The sequence below is a fragment of the Anabrus simplex genome, chromosome 6, assembly GCF_040414725.1.
Source record: "Anabrus simplex isolate iqAnaSimp1 chromosome 6, ASM4041472v1, whole genome shotgun sequence".
Lineage (NCBI taxonomy): Eukaryota > Metazoa > Arthropoda > Insecta > Orthoptera > Tettigoniidae > Anabrus > Anabrus simplex.
Genome location: NC_090270.1, coordinates 337,655,423 through 337,671,586, shown reverse-complemented (window position 1 = coordinate 337,671,586; position 16,164 = coordinate 337,655,423). Strand labels below are relative to the sequence as shown.

The following is a 16,164-nucleotide window of genomic DNA, read 5'->3' as shown; positions in this document are numbered from 1 at the left end:
GAAAAATGAAAATCCACAGCCTGTTTCCAGTCATTCAACCGGGTCAGGAATGGAACGAACGAAGCCCCTATCTAGCGGTGAGGATAGGAATCGTGCCGGCTGCCGAAGCCTGTCGCACTCCTCTGGGCCAATGATTAATGAATGACAGATGAAATGAAATGATATTGGAGACTGTTGCTGGAACAAAATATGACAGGGAAAACCGGAGTACCCGGACATAAACGTCTCGCCTCCGCTTTGTCCAGCACAAATCTCACATGGAGTGACCGGGATTTCAACCACGGAACCCAGCGGTGAGAGGCCGGCGCGCTACCGCCTGAGCCACGGAGGCTTCCGTTTAACATATAGTTAATAATAATCTTTTACTTTTCGGAAAAATTTTGCATTGCGGGCCTGTGTTATTTACGATGATAATGGTCGCGCTTTTAGTTCTAACTGTAGAATCTAACTTAAGAGTATTCCTATGCAATAGCTCTCTCTCTCTCTCTGAGAACACAAAGGAGTAACGAAAAGATGAATTACCTCTTCCAAAATTGCTTCAGTTCTCACCGCCTTTTGTTCCAAGTGAGAGTTTAAAAAAGAACCAATTCGAATCTTAAGTTACTGCCTGCAGCCTTTGACGTTGATATCGTTACTGCTTTCTGCCTGGAATCGATAAGTGTGTTTATTTGATCCCATTACTTTTGTGTATATGATTGGCCGAGCCCCAATTGAGTGCGTTCGTTGGTGGTTGTAAGGTATTAAAGACACTTTATGTTGTTGGGATTTATAGCCACATAACGTCTTCCATGTTATTCCATCTTTTTACGTACTTAGAAAGAATACAACGGAAGTATTGCAACGTGTTTATGGCAGAGATATCTTTAACTTGCTTGCTATATCTTCGCTCAAAAATCAATACTGTGCACTTGACAACACTTTTCCTATCCATTAATTTTCCTTAAGGTGGGTCAAAACTAAAATTACAAACTTCTACAGTTTACTACTTACCAAAACCGAATTTAATACCCAAGCAGGTGTTAATAAGATATAGTCCCACACAAAATTCGGAGTTTATCAATTAATTGGTTGCAAAGTTAGTGACAAATAACTTTTTACATGTTGAGTGGAAAATGCTCCATTTTGGGAGACTACAATTTCTCAAACTTGCCAGTATTAATCATATATCTAAGAACAACACCGTGTTTTGTAGTCAGGTATAAACTATTGGAGGTATCATTTTTTTTTCCATTTTTTCATTGTTCATTCGATATGCATAAATTTAGTTTCGAGCGATTTTAGGAGCAAAAATATGAAGGAAATATTCCACCGATAATAAAATGGAGACCTGCTTTAAATTCCTGTATACATTCTCTGAAAATCTCAGGTGAATGCGATAAGAACTCTATCGCAAGGAGCATGTTATGCATGGCAAAGAGAGGAAGAAGTTTTAAAAGGAAAATGGAATTGAAAGATTTAAGAAACATAACTGCTTTAAAACTGCTCTGGAGCACAGCCTGTGCCTACCACAAGGTAAATATATTGTTAAAGTGATAGTCCGGAATAACTTTGAAGCTAATGTTTTCTGAGAGAAAGGGTCATGGGCTCCCTCTATACTGGTTCCGGAAACGCTTTGTTTCCATGTTACACTCCAAATTCTTCAACTCGTTAATCATGGGAAACATGCACTCTTTGTTGCGTCTGGTAACGGTGTCAGTATCGTAGGTGCACCCCCAGTGTTTTGTTTTGTTTCACCTGTCCCTGTTGCCATGCGACTCACTTCATTGCTTGTTTACAGGTAACATCAACTGGTCCAGTCATCAGTATGATCTTGGCAACCATGTATCAAAGCTTACGGAGGGCGTATAGAACATCTCCTGCGAGAAAGAGTTGCATGTGATATGCTTGTATGTTCTGTTCTTGTGTTTTTCCCATGATTAATGAGTTGGAGACAATGAGGTGTAACATGGAAACAAACCGTTTCCGGACCCAAGTTCATATAAAATAATTTCTTCATCTATGCATAAGGAATGTGTCCTGCAATTTGCGCCGTACCTTTTTGTTACACCCTGTATACGCCGTACCACTACACTTTAAATCCGGCATTTAGAGCGTTAAGGAAAAATTGATAACGCGATTTGAAAGAAGAAGAATTAGCGAGATGTTTTTATATTAAAATTCAAAATTCTGCCTTTCGGTCAAAAAATGCAACTTTTCAGTCATGACTCGACTGGTCATTCCTCCCAGTCACATATCGATATTCACTCGATCAGAACAATTTTCGTTCTGTTAATTTTCCTATGCTGATGTCGCTGATGTGTTAAGGAAAATGATCCTTAAATACAGTATACTGTATGAGTTCCTAAATACGTCGTGTAAACATACATTCCTACAATGTGGTGCGATAATTTTCATTTTCCTTTACACATCAGCACAGGAAAATGAACACAAGGAAAATATGTCCTGAAGGACTACATATCCATATGCGGCTTGGAGGCGTGACCAATCTTCAGGAAAATAATGCGTTAGCCCTATATTTATTTATTTATTTATTTATTTATTTATTTATTTATTTATTTATTTATTTATTTATTTATTTATTTATTGGGTAGGACGCTGCTCCCAATTGTTTATCCATTCAGTTCCCAATCCTAGTGTCACACCACGTGTGAATCTGGTGAACTAGAGTAGAATTTTAAGTAAGTAGATGTGAAAATGTAGCATTGGAAATGATGTATTATTATTATTATTATTATTATTATTATTATTATTATTATTATTATTATTATTATTATTTGATGTGTCAAACAAATTTACTACACGAAGATGACGAGTTCAACGTCTCCGGAACTCGGCTTTTACACCATCATACATAGAAACGTTCATTTTTATGTGTGTTACGGGTAAAGCAAGGCGATTATAAAAACGAAACTTTATCCGGGTAAAGCTGGCACCTTTGGATATAACTATGAATATAATTTATTTGATTTCAAACTAATTCCGAGTTCCATCTGGCCAAAACGCGAACTACTCATGTGTGCTTGGGTAACGTCGGCTTATAAAAAAGAGCCCAATTTTAAAATAACAAGGCATGATCAATATTTAATTGCTATTTCCCTGGTTTCTGATTATTTCCTAGCACATATTTCATATTTAAATTCAATTCGCTTACAACCTCAGAAGTGTTTTGCTTAAAGTAAAAGGCACTAATAGCTTTAAGTAATTTTGAACCAGAAAATGCAAAGGGCCGGGTGTCACATTGGGTTCACTCAAAGTTAATTTTAAGATTTATAATCATATTATAAAATTTGTTTTAATTTATCTTGTTTTCGGTTCTATGTCATCTTAAGGTATTTGCCTTGACACGCCATTTCATTGTTTTATAATCTCAATCTTCTGGACATTTCTTTTTTTAATTAATATTTGTGGAAAGTTCTTGATCCGCCTAACCCACAGAGAACTGGATAGACCACACGTTACCTGCGTAAAGCTGCTTCTCAGTTTAATCTCCCATCTTTATCTGGAGGGGAGTGTTAGGTTCGCCCGGGAAAGCCGAGATCTACCCATTTTCCGAGCTTTAATCTTAACATATATTATGAGACATAATGCACTGTTATTTTAAAAAGTCAGTACACTGTGATGGAAGTGGAATCGAAACCATAATGTTTCATATTTTTATAAATATGTTCAATACAGAAATCATTACTTCAGCTTAGTATTATCTTATCATCAGTGGTTCGGCTCCGTTGCACTCCAGACATCTCCCTTTCACAGTATGTGAGTGCTTTAACGTGCATATGAATAACTTTAGAACCATCTATTTTGAGGCTTCTTGCAAGTTAAAACTTTATAAATTTGCATGAACTTGATTTGATAAGCATGGTTTCCTTTTCTTTGCTTTCTTGGCAACCACTTGGCACAATTCACCTCCCGAGCACAGTGGATGGTCAGTAAGTAGTGAATGACTTTCTCCTCTTATCATCGTAGCTGCATGCATTTACTTGTTCTCCATTTTCTCACAATATACATTTACTTTTTAAGGTGGCACTAACTAAAATTTTCGTGAAAAATATCATAACTCACTGTATGGCACGGATTTATACCAAGGCTGATTTGAATTTGAATAATAAAATTTTCTCGAAAACCATTAAATATATCCAATTTTTTGTTAAAATTTTGCAGACTATTTCCGATGACCGTTTCCCATAATTTTCATTGTCATAAGGATAAGGTACATTATCTCAACACTACTACATCAATAACTTATAATTACTAGACTCTTGATTATGACAGTCTCCGAAAAATAAGTTTTGAAGAAAAGAAATTTGTTATTTAGACTTTTAGGTTAATATGTTCATTCTCCTCTGCTTGTGCCTAATTTGAAATACCCTACTTTAAAATCTATCTCATAAGTTCGCCTTTTGTTTCTTTATTTCGATTTTCCTCAACTGCAGATTGCCCCCGAGGACAAAGTATACAAAAAGACAAGATAAACCTTAAAAGTAATTGTGAGTTGGTTAGCACATTTGACATACTATATGCTGTTTCATTAAAACGTTTCGTAGATATGATTCTTCAGGATTTGGACAGAATATTTCAAGGCAATCACTCAATTTCTTTTTATAAATTCGTTAATTTATAATGTTGGTAGTAATGAGATATTCCTTCTTTCAGAATGTAATCTTCTGTGGCTTGTAAAGTGAGATCAGTTGTTGATTCATTAGAACCGAATCAATGATCCTGATGGCAGAAACATAACATTGGAACAGTAACGATCTAATATGTAATTTAGTTAGTGCCACCTTGAATGTCATTACATAAATAAAATCTTTATCGACTTTTCAGGGTGAAAGATCAAAATATTCACTACATTCCTGAGAATCATAAAAATACAAAACTAAAAATCAACGTCCAATTGATTTAAATATACCTTGAGAACAGTTTGAAAGGAATATTAACTTCTTACACATGATGCAACGGTTTGTTTAAATGAAAGTCTGAGCTCATCTGGAGGGTTTATTTGAGACGTGTGCGCATGTGCAGTGCTGTGGTGACAAGCAGGTGTTGGTTATTGCTGTAACACTATCGAGCTGTATCACTTAGAGGAACGACGCTTTAGAACACAGTAGTTTGGAGCATGTCTTTGTTCAACAACTACAGTAAGCGGACAACTTGGTGGAGGCAAAGAGGAGCAGACAAAGTGCCTGGGAACAGAGTCGTGTTATCGCGACACTTGATCATTAAATATTAAACTGATCTCGAGCTTAATGAGAGCTTCTCGCCCACGAAATTTGCCTCCATTAACGTTTTACCAATCCATTATACGGAGAAGACTGAAATATTTATAACAAGAGAAATGATTATTCTTTAATGTCTAAAACCTTCGACTTATGTGAAATGTAATTAAATATGAATTCAAAACTTTTGAGTAACTGTTCAAATTATATTCTTTACATCAGTCAATAGAATAAACGTACAGGTATACCAGGAATGTATTATTTCGTAATGTGGTACAAGACTGATGATAGTTAGGAGGACAGAAAAGTTATGGATATTAAGTGAACACAAAAATAAGCATGAACTTTTTGTATGGGACGCAATGAGCTTTTTGAGTCAAAATACGTTTTGTAAATTGAACACTGTGTGTTCGTAGGAAAACAGACGGTTACTTTTCTAAAAGAAATTTGAAAATAAGCTTCACAAAATGTCTTACAAAATTTAAATGTGTTCTTGTGGGGGACTAAGTATGACTAATTCAATATGAAGAAAGTGCATGAGAAAATGAGGCGCTCTGTTTGCGAGTGAGGGATGGTTTCCAAGTGACATGTTACTGGAATGCAGCATGTGGCGGGTAGTGTTGATGTTAAGTGTGACCTTAAGTCGTCTGAGCCAAGGGTGCTACATCTTCCCCGCAGAGTTGCCTGACCCCTGCCGGGAGAGGAAGTGTCCGTTCGGAGCTCGCTGTGTGGCATCCATCGACGGTCGTTCCGCCACCTGTGAGTGCCCCACACGCTGTCCGACCTATGGCGATCACTCGGACTCCCGGCCTGTCTGCGGCTCCGATGGAGGCGACTACCCCAACAAGTGTGAGCTCCGGCGAGCGGCCTGTAACTCCAACACCGACATCACCGTCAAGTTCAAAGGCAAATGTGGTGAGTCTAGTTTTCTCAAGTAGTGACTGTACACTTCCAGACACAGAAAGTGAGTACAAACATGGCCAAAAGAAAACAGCACAGTATCATACCGAAAACCTGTCTAGTTAATGCACTGAAGTTTATATACAGGGTGGCACCATTAGTAAGCAAAGACAACACACAGATCAGCGTAATAGAGGAATGTTAACAAGCTCACGAACTGGTTATGTAACTTGATTTTTGCGAACACTCGCTATGTGTCGTAGACACAGGCATCAGTTGTTTGTCTGACGGCTACTCGTGTGCAGTGCAGTGAGTACGTGTGTGTTTGCAAACACTCGCTACGAGTGCCACGTAAAGTAAAATATTAAACATTGACTTTTGCCCTTCTGGTCAATGATAGGACGTTGACAGTTGTACCATATTGAAGAGAATTATACACCACTCACGTTTTCGGTATAACTGTTATTACAATACAAATTAAAGAGTAAGACAAAAAAGGAACTTCTCCCTTTGCGAAAATCTAATGATCTTGCATATGTCTTTCAATAAATAAATTAATTAATTAATTAATGAAATCAAGGCCTATGGTAACTACTAACGTGACGTCACTGACGGTACACTTTTTATTTCAAAACACACTATTTATACAAATCCACAACCACGGCATCTTTGGCGACCAAGGCCTACGGTAAAGACTAATGCGACGTAACTTTCGTCACTCATTTTGTCGAGTTACACAAATTTTTGGACTACCCCCAGCTATAAGACATATTCACGTCAAATTATTTCTTTACAGAAAACTATAACGCAGGACAGGTATCATAATGTTTAATATTGATTCATTTGTACAAGAGTCCACTCACTTTTTGTGTCGACAAGTGTTACATATACAAGTGTTAACTCCACCGTATTCCATCATGAGAGTGGTGAGTATGCTAAGAATACATTAATGTACTCAACAATATTTTAAATGGAGTCTTCTTCTATGTCCTGTAGCCTAGCCAACAATGAATCAGTTATTTCTTGAAGCCATATTTCTCATTATTATATGCGTCTCATTAAAAGGTATCATTATTTAAAAGTGGTAATGTCGTACTGAATTCATTATTTCCATACATAGCCTTCGATTTCACGCGGATCCCAAACTGAGAGCCCCAAATTCGAATCCCAACGACGTAAGGTGTGTGAATTTTAGCAAGACCAGGTTTAGGCGGAAGGAACTGAGCCGATCGTAAGCTTTGGACGGTGTAAAAATTACCTCCAGATCTCGGGACCTGTCTAGATGATAGTGATCACGGTTATTATTGTTTGATGGGGAAATACAACTAAGCAATCATTCGCTAAGAGGTAACACTGGAGTGTTTTCGATCCTTCGATAAAGAAAGGTACGATCAAAGGTAGGGGAAGTTCTACGAAGGGCGTAAAAATAAATAATGGTATCAATTTTCCCTATGAGAAAATCAAGTGGCCATAAATGTGTCTCCCAGTCATGGCCATCTACCAACGGCTGCTAATTTCAGATGACAACTAGCCATAAGACATAGCCTGCACGGTTGCTAGGCAACACTGCCTGGCAGTCCATCCAAACATTATATCACAGTCTGCACGGTTGCTAGGCAACACTGCCTGGCAGTCCATCCAAACATTATATCACAGTCCGCACGGTTGCTAGGCAACACTGTCTGGCAGTCCATCCATACCTTACATCACAACCTGCACGGTTGCTAGGTAACTTTGCCTGGTCATCCATCCATACCTTACATCACAACCCGCACGGCTGCGAGGTTACGCTTCCGTTACACATTTTTGTTACATGACGCTATTTCACTACACAAATTGTCGGGTGACCCCAATCCCTAAGGCATGTTTATAACCAAACCCTTAGGCCTCACGAGCTTGACACCGTTGGCGTCGGGAAGAGAACAAAAGTTGATCACGAAAGCCTGGATAGGAAAGACGAAAGTGAAAAGTCTTGTTTCCAGTACCCAGTATTCGGGAGATAGTGGGTTCGAACCCCACTGTCGGCAGCTCTGAAAACGGTTTTCCGTAGCTTCCCATTTTCGCACCAAGAAAATTTCGGTCCTGTACCTTAATTAAGCCACAGCTGCTTCCTTCACACTCCTAGACCTTTCCTGTGCCATCGCGCCATAAGACCTATCTTTGTCGCTGTGACGTAAAGCAATTTGAAAAATAATTATCGTTCCCAAGATTAGAGCCTCTTTCATCGCCATCCCCATTCATTTGAGTTACCTAGCCAAAGCGTATATGTCGTGTTTGCTTTTTTTAGGGTTGAGGGTTTGATTTTCCCACAAATGTCGAGAAATTCTGAAACGAGATTGCCTCTTTTGGAGAGGTTGACTTCCCTCAGCCTGAAATGGAAACAAACACCTATTTAAATCATTTATATGAATATGGTCAGGAATAACGACAACCTCTTTATCCCACTTAAGGCTAAGCTTAGGTAGAGCTTCCAGAAGGCCTCCGTACTCAGTACGTACATGACTTTGCTTTGTAACTCCTGATTTCAAAATCTATATTTTAAATTGAAATAAGTGGTTCATTGTCGGTGTTCTCTTCTGTATTTTAATTCCCATGTTCAAGCTGTCTCCTACATAGAAGGACATTGTCTCCGATGCACTGAATTTGGTGAGTACAATCTTACGTCAAGTATTATACTATAAGTAGTTCCTAACGAATTCTGCTTGCTCTAGATAAGAGAGTGTTGGTTAGCATATCTGCTTGTTGGTATAGAAAGACTTATATTGGTGACTGTATATCAAGAAAGGCTGACATTGATTTTATTTGTATCCTTCAAGAAAAATAATGGTTGTCACAGCATGTTCTAAGAAATAATGTTGCATTGTACCAGAATCTAGCAAGTGCGGAAGTCGCATTCTACTGCAATTTTGATTCTTGGACTTCTGGTAAGTACACGTTTAAGTGTCCTTAGAGCCCAAGAGAAGGTCAATCCAAAATATTTACTGGTGTGATGAGGTATTGCATCAACCATGTGGGAAATACAGTTTACTGTCCTAATTGTGAGCGGTAGGAAAACAAGTACTGTTTTATCTCAAGTGCGGCTGGCAAGTCTTTAGGAACATCAGAGGTCACTCATGCAATTTTATTTTGAATGGTGAGGAGGTGCTCAGGAATGCTTTCTTCTTATCGTGTCAGGAGTTAAACTAAGATGAGACGTTTTCGCTGTAAGTGATTTAAAGTCGCGCTATCCTAGATAAGTTTTCGGCGAATACAATCGTGCTGATGGTGGCGATTATTGTTTTAAGAGGAAGTGTAAATGGGCAATTAACGTCCCATAACACGAATAAGAGGAAATTGAAAGGTGTCGTCAGAAAAAAGGAAACTGTCTCAAATGGCGTTAAAATTAAAAACTACCCAGATATCGCAAAACTGATACCATCAGGGTCGGAAAAGAACAATTGTTAGCCAAGAGAGGTCAGTTAGGAGCCTGGAGAGCCCGTTTAGTCGCTTCTTACGACAGTATGGGAATACCACCCCGACACGTAGACTGGGAAGGAAGTGACCGTGGCCTTACTGACAGTACAGCCCCAGCATTCAAATGGGTGAAAACACAGGAAACTACCTTCAAGGCTCGAACCTATCATCTCCCATTCCTCATTGCACGTATCGCGGAACTAACCCTGTCGGTACTTCTCTGATGCCAAGTCCAATAACTTTCGTCATAGAAGAAAGTGCACACTCGAGTTTTAAAGTAGCATCTCCCGTAATAGAGCCTCCGTAGCTCAGCCTGCAGCCTCTCACCGCTGGGTTCCGTGGTTAAAATCCCAGTTAGTCCATGTGAGATTTGTGGTAGACAAAGAGGATGTGTGACAGGTTTTTCTCCGGGTATTCCGGTTTTCTCTGTCATCTTTCATTCCAGCAACACTCTCCAATATAATTTCATCTGTCACTCATTAATCATTCCCCCAGAGGAGTGCAACAGGCTTCGGTACAATCCCTATCCTCGCCGCTAGATGAGGGTTTCATTCATTCCATTCCTGACCCGATCGAATAACTGGAAACAGGCTGTGAATTTTCAATATACTATCTCCCAAGATCGCTTTCTCCAGTGATGGTAGTTGTTCTATGCCTGAAATGTGTCGTCTCATATTTTGCAGTGTTTTCTTTTTTTAAAATCCACTTCCTTGAACCTGCGCAAAGAATAGAAACTTGTCGCTTCACAGTCCAGACCTTAATTGACACTGGTACAACTAGAAGTTCCATTAGCAGCCTATATTTACATTATCGACTACAAGTGACCCCTACTATCGATGGTCAAAGCCACAGGTGAACTGGAGATGTATACTTGTAAGATAAATGCCTAGACGAATGTCACTCTCGTTCCTGAGATGAGCGAGTGGTATTTGCGCGACGTGCCGGGCCCTATCCACTGACGCTGATGCTGAGTCTAGTGCCAGGTTTAAGACGAAACGCTGACTTCTAGAGAAGATGCTTGAAAAGCCGTACATCTAATTTTTGAGATGCTCTGTTGGTGGAAAATAATTAAATCCCCCATCGGTAACTTAGACTTTTATATGACGACTGGTTTTTTTCACATTTCATATATATATATTCTTCTTCCTTGTCTTTTGTCAATGTATTATGGTCAGTGCTTGATGAGTATTTAGCATATATTTACGGCCCGAGTACGAAGAACACTAAAACCCAGTCCCCGAACCACGATAAATAGCCATACACATTTCAAATTCCTGACCGAGCCTGGAATCGAATCCAGGGCTTTCTGAACCGAGTACCACTACACTGACCATTCAGGCAAGGAGCTGTACTTTCACATTTCAAATTAATTAAATCGAAATAATGAAAAACATCTGGTATTTCTTACGTTACATGATTTTATGAAGTTATTCCCAGAACATGTCTCTCTTTATGTTACCGCCGTAAATCTTCGTCACCTCAAGAAACCTACCTTGTGCGTTTCCTTTTCATTCCGTGAATAAAATGTTTACGGCGCCTTACAGTGACAAGAACAGATGGAAAAAGAAGTATATAGAGCTCGATATAGGAAGAGTCGTGGATCCCAATTTCTCTCGGCAGACGAACTAAATCACTGTAAGTTTATAGAAAACATGAGCCTATAATAGCATTTTTTAAGAAGTTACAAGGAAGGTTCACCTTGTTTTCAAGTTATCATAGGGCTCAGTACAGACACTACTTTTTGCGCGGCTGAGTGGCTCGGACAGTTGAGGCGTTGGCCACCTGACCCCAACTTGGCAGGATCGATCCTGGCTCATTCCGGTGTTATTTGAAGGTGCTCAAATACGTCAGCTTCGTGTTGATAGATTCACTAGGACGTAAAAGAACTCCTGCGGGCACTAAATTCCGTTACCTCGGCGTCTCCGAAAAACCCTAAAAGTAGTGGGACATTAAATTATTAAGACTCTACTTCACTTCTAAATAATAAAACATCGTGATGATAACTGCGGGGCCTACGGCTTTACGTGGAATCAGGACTACAGAAATGTTATTTTTAATTTCAAGAGTATCCTACATGGAACTTAAAATTAAAGTCCAACGGTTATTTGCAGTCATTCGACTGGATCAAGAATGGAATGAATGAAACCCCTATCTAGCGGTGAGGATAGGAATTGTGCCGACTGCCGAAGCCTGTCGCACTCCTCTGGGGTGATGGTTATCGATTGACAGATGAAATGTCAATGGATAGTGTTGCTGGAATGAAAGATGACAGGGAAAACCGGCGTACTCGGAGGAAAGCCTGTCTCGTCTCTGTTTTGTACAGCACAAATCTCACTTGGAGTGATCGAGATTTGAACCAGGAACCCAGCGGTGAGAGGCCGGCGCGCTGCCGCCTGAGCCACGGAGGCATATATCCTGCATGCATTGTTCGGTATCCAAACCTCGATGTTTGCCTGTGACGGTTGCCGCGCTCCTTTTCGAAATAATCCCCCAGTGAATTTCCTCATTTAGATAAAATTTTCGCTGCTAATGTATCCTCCTTTAAAAATCTCCGAAAGAGATTGTTTCTGTAGTTACAAGCTCAAGATATCATAATTAAGAACGACTTTATAGCACAGCGAACTTATCATTGACGTCTGACCAAGGCTTCCGCGATTCAAATTCCTACTAATGTAGGTTTTGTTAACGTTCCAATGAAAACATTGTTGACGTTTCTTAGAAAAGTTCTGTAAGACATATTGGTCGTGGTATAATTATGAGTAATGGAATGTTAATAGTGGTAGCATTTCTTTAACTGGAGATCTCATGGATATGAGGACGATACCAGCAGTTATTTCTTGCCTGCTTTGTTTTCATAGAAGTTGGTACGCCTGTGTGCAAAATATGTGAAAGTTTTGTCCAATAGGTGATGTGGCGCTCTCTAGAACTGCACTTGCGTGTGTATTTGTGATTATTTGAGACTAAAGTTGGAAAGGTAGTTTCCTCGGATAAAAGAGAGGAAAATGTAGAAAATAATTCTAAGTTTCTAACAGTAATATTTAGAGTAACTTATGTTCACAGCACAGGCAGTTTTAAGTCACACATTCTAAATATTGGTCAACAGAAACCATTATGCTATCAACCACTCTGTCATCAAGAAAATATTAGTATTAGTTATTGATGGTAGAATCAAAGCAAAGTCATCTCCGTACAGGCCATGAAGGCCCTTGGAGGGGTGGAAGGTAAAGGCTTCCACTATCCGTAACCTCGGCACATGGTGGGGTAGAGTGGTTAGCTGTACTCCCGTCTGCCTTTGCCCCCAGGAATTAACCTGGTACTCATTTTTGGTGTAGGCTGAGTGAACCTCAGGGCCATGTGTACCTCCGGAAGTGGAAATCTCGTTTCTTAAATTTTACGACTTCCTGACGGGGATTCGAACCCACGTTCATCCGGGCGAGCTGGGCATGCTTTTACCGCCTCGACCAGGCAGCCCCTCGTTGATGGTAGAGGAATTGATTATTGTATTAAAGGGAGGGGAAACCAGGCGACTGTCTCGTTCTGTTAATGTTACTTAGGGATGTCCTACAAAATATAATTCCCGTGATCTAATTACGAGGAATAGAATATTAGTTATTGTATAGCCGTAATATTGAAATATGCGTTCCCACAGTTCTTAGAGGGTGAAGAGAGTAGGGGATATGCTTGCCATGGAAACGAGGACGGCACCATTGCTGTTACAATGGAGATAAAGCTGCTGGCCGTCTCGTGTTGCCAAACCTCATACTTCTTACTACAACACAACACAGCGGTGTGAACGAACGAACGAAGCGAAGGGAAGGAGAAAGGAATGGACTAATGTGGCAATGCTCCACCCTCCAGGGCTATCTGTCAAAATACTCCTTCTAATATTGCGTACCTTATGAAAAGGATAAAATTATACACGTTTCCAGCAATGTGGAAGTCATGGGATGCCGTTGACAAAGTCTACTGCCTGAAGAACGTCTTTGCCGGGCTGAGTGGCTCAGACGGTTAAGGCGCTGGCCTTCTAACCCCAACTTGGCAGGTTCGATCCTGGCTCAGTCCGGTGGTATTTGAAGGTGCTCAAATACGACAGCCCCGTGTCGGTAGATTTACTGGCACGTAAAAGAACTCCTGTGGGACTAAATTCCGGCACCTCGGCGTCTCCAAAGACCTTAAAAAGTAGTTAGTGGGACGTAAAGCAAATAACATTATTAATTATTTATTTATAAGAACGTCTTTACCTTAGAAATCAAATCTAAGGCACAGACATGAATTAGGAAAATAAGGTACTTAGAAACTCACTTATCAATTCGATTGATTGAACAGCTCATTCACACCTTGTGTAACGTGGGGTCGAGGATTGACATGAAGAGAACAGTATCATGTTTTGTTTCGGTTTTCTTGTTCTTTTTACAATTTGCTCTAGGTTGTGCCGAAAAAGATAGGTGGTGACGATGGGAAAGGAAAGGTCTAGGAGTGCGAAGAAATCGACCGTGGCCTGGATAAAGGTACGACCCCAGCATTTGCCTAGTGTGAAAATGGGAAACCTCGGAAAACTACCTTCTTGACTGCCGACAGTGGCATTCGAACCCATTATCTCCCGAATGCAAGCTGACAGTTTAAAGACACAAACCGCGAAGCCACTCTCCCGGTGAATATTACAGTAAACTCAGGTCGTGATACGGAGGTAGTGTAGCTCTTTTCAGGCACATGTAAAAGCGCAGAGCCGGGAATCGCACTCGGGCGTCAGGTAATAGTGCTAACTGTTAAGCTCACGGAAGCGGACGTCATGAATAGCAATGGCTGAGTATTGCATTCAAATGTTGGAGCTCAATCTGCGACTGACTTTAAGAAGAATTCTTTCTTGGTGACTTTCATGTATTACAAAACTTTCCTCATAGTCTGAATGGCATTCTCACTTGGAAAGAAAAAACATTAGAGGCGAAAACTTAGTGACATTGTCATTGGTTCCGCCGTTCGAATTCCTGCTAGTGCATTAGGAATTTTCTGAATAAATAGTCACAAAGAAGTGGCTATGATCATGATATCAGTTCCCGTAAAACTACAAGCTTGCTTCATTCTTTCTAGTAAATGAAGTCTTTGCAAACAAGTAACCGAATTCCAGACGATCTCGGTAAGTTACCGTCCTTCCTTCCTCTAGATACTGAGTTCGATCTCGGCTGAGATCGGTGGTATGCAACAACTCAGTCTCTTTGGTCGTTAATAAACACTCGCGGGATAAAATTCAGACAACTCAGCGTATCTTAAAATCTATGGCAAGAGAGGGGACGTTAAACAAGTAATGTTATTATTAATAAAATTCTGTCCAGATATAAATTAGAAAGATGACATGCAGCCTTTCTGAAACGAGAGTGGGGTATTCCATTATTATTATTATTATTATTATTATTATTATTATTATTATTATTATTATTATTATTATTATTATTTACATATATATTGTTTCAGTAGTATAGGTCCCTTCTGCGGCGCTCACAAGTACCCGATCGTGACAAATGAGCATTCAAAAGAAATAGAATAGACATTAGCAGAGACGAATTGTACTCTCATTTCATAATTATGGATAATTTCTACAAAAAATGAGTTTTAAAAATTGTACGAAGTGTGCGATTTGTAAATACTGTTGCTGTAGAAAATACGCGCCATCATTGCTGTCCACTTCACATTTTGGCCACTGAGACACCTGTTTTATGTCATTATAAAATGCTGTAATTGTCAGTTAAGGCAAGAATGATAGTAAAACCAAAAATTACTTCCGGAAGATTCGTCAGTATAATAACTTTACGAACATCCGAGATCTCTCACACGGGTCCCCTAGTTATTATTCTTTCTTTCTTCCTTAATCTGCTTATTCTCCAGGGTTGGCTTTTCCCTCGGAGTCAGCGAGGGATCCCACCTCTACCGCCTCAAGGCCATGTGCTGGAGCGTGAGACATTGGGTCGGGGGATACAACTGGGGAGGATGACCAGTACCTCACCCAGGCGGCCTCAGCTGCTATGCTGGACAGAGGCTTGCCGGGGGATGGGAACATCGGAAGGGATATACAAGGAATAGGGAAAGAAGCGGCCGTGGCCTTAAGGTAGGTACCATCCCGGCATTTGCCTGGAGGAGAAGTGGGAAACCACGGAAAACCACTTCCAGGATGGCTGAGGTGGGAATCGAACCCACCTCTACTCAGTTGACCTCACGAGGCTGAGTGAACCCCGTTCCAGCCCTCGTACCACTTTTCAAATTTCGTGGCTGAGCCGGGAATCGAACCCGGGCCTCCGGGGTTGGCAGCTAGTCACACTAACCACTACACCACAGAGGCGGACTAGTTATTATTATTATTATTATTATTATTATTATTATTATTATTATTATTATTATTATTATTATTATTATTATTATTATTATTATTATTATTAGTGACTTTTTCTCCCGGTGCGCAACAGAACGCAGTGCCGGCACCTACTCTCATGTTTAGTTTAAATAACTGCGGTTTATTGATAGAGAAATTTATGATAAATATTCCAACAGTTAATACTAGATTAACGAATTTAATTTTCAGTATGTATCTGCTTACATGTTTCAT

The 16,164-nt window shown here is 39.9% G+C and overlaps 1 protein-coding gene across 1 annotated transcript in view; it reads left to right on the top strand.

Annotated features, from left to right (window-relative positions):
* Positions 1 to 5,821: 5,821 nt before the first annotated feature.
* LOC136876018 (agrin-like) overlaps positions 5,822 to 16,164 on the top strand; it is a 207,435-nt gene continuing 197,092 nt past the window's right edge. The window contains exon 1 of the mRNA XM_067149627.2: positions 5,822 to 6,131. Coding sequence (XP_067005728.2) covers positions 5,822 to 6,131 — 310 coding nt within the window. The remainder of the gene's footprint in view (positions 6,132 to 16,164) is intronic.